The sequence below is a fragment of the Schistocerca piceifrons genome, chromosome 2 (assembly GCF_021461385.2).
Source record: "Schistocerca piceifrons isolate TAMUIC-IGC-003096 chromosome 2, iqSchPice1.1, whole genome shotgun sequence".
In the NCBI taxonomy this organism is placed as follows: domain Eukaryota; kingdom Metazoa; phylum Arthropoda; class Insecta; order Orthoptera; family Acrididae; genus Schistocerca; species Schistocerca piceifrons.
The window spans coordinates 186,804,201-186,810,592 of NC_060139.1; the positions used below are offsets into that span (position 1 = coordinate 186,804,201).

Genomic DNA, 6,392 nt, shown 5'->3' on the forward strand with positions numbered 1-6,392 from the left:
AAACCCACTACTGGACCTTACAGGAAACTGTATTTAATCCTCTGATACCAATTGTTTTTATTGTTAAGATATGACGCCATCCGTAGTGTTTTAGTTTCTGTAGTAGATTTCAATGATCTGCACAATTGAAGGCCTGAGCAAGAAGGCTTATGTGTATTCTTTCACTGTTACAGCTAGACGTGCTAGAGTATTTTATGAACCAAGAGTAGCAACACTGTGTGATATCTGTGAGGATGAAGACTGCGACTCAGTTTGCTCGAGTAAATCGAGTGGTCGTAGTGGAGGGAGTGACGGTAGTGCCGGGTCGGCAGCACCTGTGCCGTTGCCAAGTCATCTACTTGTGCTGCTGATGTTCGCTGTTTGCTTGCCTGTGGGCTTGGCTACACAGCACTGATTGTTTTGTCTAGGCTCGTATGATGGGTAAAACTTCATACAAGCTGCTGACACAGAGAGAGACTGAAACTGTTTGTAAAAGAGATGTACAGTGGACTGAGTACATTACTAAATTATATTTTGCTCAGTGCTTTGAGACATTCTGAATTATTAACATTCTTCTGCGTAATCAGTGGATAAGTATGCTTTGATGTTGTTGAAAATACAATCTGTGGATTTACAAATAACACCCATTAAAAATATGGGATAACAACAATTTAATTTACTGTGATTCATTTTAAAACCATTAATTCCATGGAAGATGATTCATAATATTATGGTATTTATCACTATATTCTTGAGGTCTATAATTAAGAGTGCAATAAAACCAAATTTCAATGTGTGTGTGTGTGTGTGTGTGTGTGTGTGTGTGTGTGAGAGAGAGAGAGAGAGAGAGAGAGAGAGAGAGGGGGGGGGGGGGCAGATAGTTACTTAACGTAATATTTAACTTAACACAGAGCAATACACTTGGTTCTTCTTATGTAGACATCATAATTATGAGTGAGTAAGTGTTGGATAGTTCTGGTTACAAGAATGCAAATTGTGTCCACTGGCAATGCTGTGTGTGTTCTTCTTCTAAACTGTAACATGTGTGTGATGTCATTTACCAGTCACATATCTGCATTGCCTGGACAGTAATGATGCAATTTGCTGTTGAAATAAAATATGTAAACTACTCAAAGCTAATTGTGATATGTAACAAAGCTGCTTTAACACACTTGTTATGTAGGAAGATTGTGATGTTCCTTTGTGTTTTTTGAACAATATTTTTTTTGTTTATATAGTTTTGAAACAAATTATTTGGTGATTACTTTGAAATCAGTTTTTGAGATGAGTGATATGTATATTTGTTAATAACAAGATTGTAACATATAAATAAAGTTTTGAATTTTTTGTACTATGTATTTAAATATCAACCCTATGACTCATTTATATACAGAATGTGTCCTACTGGTGTTTCAGGATGTAGAAAATTATTGACCAGAACAAAAGATGGCTACATTTCAAAGTTACAGCACTATACTTTGTTCATTGTAAGAATAAACCTGATGTAAACAAACACAAATGCTGTGATTGGTCAATGGCCCTAGCACACCTACACTGGTGTTGTCACTCTCTTGGAAGCAGCTCCTACTTGTGTACGACATGTCTTATCACTGTGTTACTGTTCATAAAACTTTAAGATATTTAATGTATTAACAGTGATCAACATGTTTCTTAATCATATTTTAGCTATGCAATTTTTATTTCAAAAATCGTGTACAGTCACAATCTCTGTACTGCAGTGCTCTGATTGGCACACTGTTAATAGATAGTGTACAAATGGCGGATACTGCTGCCTGCTCTGCAGGGAAACACACATGTGGAACATCCTTACAAAGTGGCAAAATACAAGTTTTTCTTAATGCTTTTCACAATTAAAAAAAAAAAAGGAAAAAAAATGAGCTTTGAACTTTATGGAGGAACTGTATTTACAAAAGATAAGGACAAACCAAGTATGGAAAGTATAGTTGAAGCAGTCTTTTCTTTTCATCCAATTTGGAATACTTACATCTTTTTAAATGTAAAATCCATCAAATATGTGCTAATTAATTCATATCTAATTAGCATTTTCATTAAAAATACACCTCTTCTTGTTTGTAATTACATATTTCAAGCAAAATTAGAGTTTTCACTGCAAATATAAAGTCTTAACTATCAATATTTTATAAAAGGTCACCGGCTGGAGTGGCCGAACCGTTCTAGGTGCTACAGTCTGGAACCACGCGACCGCTACGGTCGCAGGTTCGAATCCTGCCTCAGGCATGGATGTGTGTGATGTCCTTAGGTTAGTTAGGTTTAAGTGATTCTAAGTTCTAGGGGACTGATGACCACTGCAGTTAAGCCCCATAGTGCTCAGAGCCATTTTATGAAAGGTCCATCTTGAGGATCAATAAACCAAGTCAGCTGTATTTAGTCCTTTATTTCCAAATCACTATCGGTTTTGTGGCACTAAAAGCCACATCTTCAGGTGAACAGGTAGCTAAAACGTTAGAGTAGAGCTAATTGTTAATAAAGGTTGTGTAATTCTTAAAAAAGGTGGGGGGGGGGGGGGGGGGGAGAACCACACCACCTTCCAGTGTGGCAGTTTCTTGGGTGCTCAAAATACTAAGTTTTAATATGGTTCCAAAAGGATCAATTAAACAAGACAATGAAAGTTTTTCATAAATGAAGAATTGTGAGAATAAGCTAGAAGTACAAATCATTCATGAAAATTAGTGCCTTACTGGAAATCCATGGTAATGTGAAACATACGACAACTGAAGCACTGGAGTGGGTCATCTGGGGTGCATCTTTCAAAAACAAAAGTTACTAATGACAGTGTTGCCAACTTAATTTCTGGCATGTGCCTACACAATACTTGAAAGTACCTATGTCAGTGTGAAAGCCTCTACAGGAGCAAAAGACTTTATTATAAAGAAATAAAGGTAAATGTCAGGATATGATGGCCTAACAGTTCCTACGTAGCTAGCAACATTTACACACACACACACACACACACACACACACACACACACACACACACAGAGAGAGAGAGAGAGCTGTTTCTCCAGTTTCATTGTATTTCACACTGCTCGCCTTTCAGTGGCTTTATTTAAAATTCACTGTTAATTTTCTCTACAATAAATGAATGTGTTTTCAGAACTGCTTGTTTTGAGACATAAATTGTGGTCAGGTCATTTCGGAAAGCACACCTTCTCGATAGCTGATTGTAGCCATTTTTCCTTTAAGTACTAAGTACAAACTAAAGAGAAACTGATGATTTGTACACTTGTTTTTTCAACAAATAAAGCATTTATATGTAAATCAAATCACTCTCTGTTCTAAGATTTTCCATTTCTTACAGCAAAAGGTCCGACGAAACTACCGACGACGTAGTACTTGCCCCATACCTGGTTCTGGTCTTAAAGACGTATTTCGATCAGAAAGATGTATGAGTAAATATGGTATGTGTAGGTAAAATGTCAAGGGTGAATGACATTGCAAAAAAACTGAAAATGGAAGAAAAAGGGGAGGGGGCTGAATTTGAAAATTTTGCAATGAGTGGCAAAATTCCTGGAGCTTGCCCTGAGTAGGCTTAACAATACCAATCCAGAAAAGGAATAATGAATAATCATGTGCGATAAATAACTTATTAAGTGTTAGTAGACCATATAATATGTCTAGTGTTTATGGATGTAGTATCCCTCAGAGTTCATACCCTGTGCTTCCAGTAGCACTCATCAACTTTCAACAGTCTATGTTCCTGTCCTATTTGTTGCGTTATGAAGAAGCTGTTAAACTAGATGTTTAACATCATTTATGCATGAAAATTATTTTCTCCATTACCCGTCTCTCTCCTGTAGACCAAGTATCAGTTGTTAGTGAGACATGTTAAAGAAATGGCAGTTAGGGTTATGCTGCACTTCTATACCAGAATAGCAAGGTGTAACTTTCACTTTTTATAAGGAAACAAAGACAAATTCCAGCGTTTTAGGGTGCATTCTGTTGATGATGAATCTTCTAAAGATACATTTTCAAGATGTTTCAAAGAACCTTCCAAACATGAACCACACAACATGCAGCTCTGAATTGTTGAATCAAGCTCCTCAAAGCAAGTGTGGAGAATAGACTTTCCCATATATCAATATTCTTGAAATGTAGCAGACTGGTAAAGCCTTCTTGCACAAACCCATGCTGGCTCTTCAGTAACTTCTCACAACTGGTCTGGGAGATTATCAATGTAAATGTAATAATTTTTGAAAACGTTTCTTGTGGAGAAACAGCAGTGTGGCTAAAAATACTTTAAAAATGGATTACAAACAAGTCTCGACCAGGAAAACATTTACTTCGATGGTAACTGGTTCAGTCAGTGTTTGATCATCCACAGACCCACATACCATGACAGTAAGTGGTGGAGGTGAAAGTGGATATTCATGGATTCACAACACCAGCTCCTTGTGATAAGAAGGTCTGAGGATGGTCAAATACTGACCAAAACCAGCTACCATTGAAATAAAAGTTTTTTCAGTTGAGACTGTTTGTAACCCATTTTTAAAGTAAATGTGATAGGCTTCAGGAAACCACACCTTAACTCGCATGCCAAGATTTTACAGGGCAAGAAATGTCATTGAGGGTGAAAAATATTGACTTTTAGGTATCAGCTCCACATGCAAAAAGGAACCTAGAACCTACATGATGGCAGCATTTAACAGTATTATGAGAATGATAGATGGCTACACACCATATAGAGGACACGTTGAGTCCCAGATAGACGCAACGAAAAGACTATTACAAATTCTATCTTTTGGCCAAAGGGCGTTCTTCTGGAGTAGAAAACACACACACTTTCAAACAAGCACAACTCACACACATGACCACTGTCTCTGGCCTATGTGACCAGACAGCTGACAGCACCTGCACCTGGTGGGAGCAGCAATCTGGTGGAAGAGAGGGAGTTAAGGGAACAAGAGCAGAGAGGGGGAGGGATAGGAGATTACGGGGTGGAGTAAGGTGCAGTGCTTGTGGGAGTTTGTAAGGGGACAGTGGCGACAGGATAGGGCTGCTAGTTGCAGTCAGGAGGTTTGGAGGAGTGTGAGGGAGAAAAGGGGAGAAGAGGAAAAAGAATAGTGGGCACGTTGGTGGAATAGCAGGCTGTTTAATGTGGGAGTGTGAGCAGTGACGGGGATAGATAGGTGGATGACAGGGACTAGTGAAGGCTGAGGCAAGGGGTGTTACAGGAACGGAAGATATGTTGCAGGAAGTGTTCCCACCTGCAAAATTCAGGAAAGCTGATGTTGGTAAGAAGTATTCAGATGGTGCAAGCTGTGAAGTAGTCACACGACAGGCAGTGTCCTCAGCAACTGGTTGATCCAGTTGTCTCTTGGCCACAGTCTGTCAGTGGCCAGTCGTGTGGGCAGACAGCTTATTAATTCTCTTGCTCATGCAGAAAGCAAATTCATCTGTAGAGCACATGCTAACTTTCACAGATAGCCCTGCCTTTCATGGGGTAGGAGATGTCTGTGACAGGACTAAAGAAGGTGGTGGTGGTGGAAGGATGTATGGGATTGATCTTGCATCTAGGCCAATAACAGGGGTGAGAGCAAGGGTGTAATAGGGATTATAGTAAGGATACTTTGTAGGTTTTTCTCCCATGAGGCACTGCCTTATCGTAGCACTGTCCATGTGGGCGGGAGAGTTTGTGTGCTCCAAGGAAGCTGAGAGTTATATCGGCAGTAGCGTAGCTACTGGCAGGTCCAACCTAGCCGGGCAGGTCTCAGCAGAGGAGCCAGACAAAGTGTGCCTCACGACGACCCATCTTATATCCTATATCCTGTATATTCCATTCCCTACCCTCTCCTCAGTTACGATTCCTTTTCTTTCTCTAATTACCTTAACACACCAATGCCTTGTGGTTGGTCTCAGGAGGGATGAAGGCTAAGGGAGAAAACCCTGAAAGAAAATCTAGAATGGGTCCCCAAAGGCAGTTGGAAGGTGTACTACGTCCCCTTTCGGCAACTCCTGCAACCGAAGTGACACCAGGCGTATTGGCTTGCCTTTCCTCTGGATATTATCACTTAGGCCGAGAGGGAGACCATGATGATTGGGCAACTTACGTGTCTTCATATTTATCGCTCAGGCTTGTAGCATCCTGGAGAGGACACTTCAGCGACGTCCAAGGACTTTGGCACAATGCGGGAAGAGGCAGTTACCGGTTATAAGCTCTGTCTGATGGCGTAAGACTCGAGTGCCAGGGGCCACTTCCAACGGTGGGAGAGATCATTGCATCTCATTGGACAGCTACCGCCCGCCTCAAGCTGGGCAGCCCCCAGCCAATAAGGTGCTGTCCCGCCACTATCTGCCTGCTTCACGGGGTGTGTGGAGCTTAGAAGTAATCTTCGACAAGCGGGTTGATATAGTACACCTACTAAAAACAAAAA

The 6,392-nt window shown here is 40.3% G+C and overlaps 1 protein-coding gene across 1 annotated transcript in view; it reads left to right on the forward strand.

The window, feature by feature from the left end:
- Positions 1-1,330, forward strand: part of LOC124777130 (CD109 antigen-like) — a 217,837-nt gene extending 216,507 nt beyond the window's left edge. The window contains exon 30 of the mRNA XM_047252422.1: positions 174-1,330. Coding sequence (XP_047108378.1) covers positions 174-394 — 221 coding nt within the window. The 3' untranslated portion in view covers positions 395-1,330. The remainder of the gene's footprint in view (positions 1-173) is intronic.
- The last annotated feature ends 5,062 nt before the right edge of the window (positions 1,331-6,392 follow it).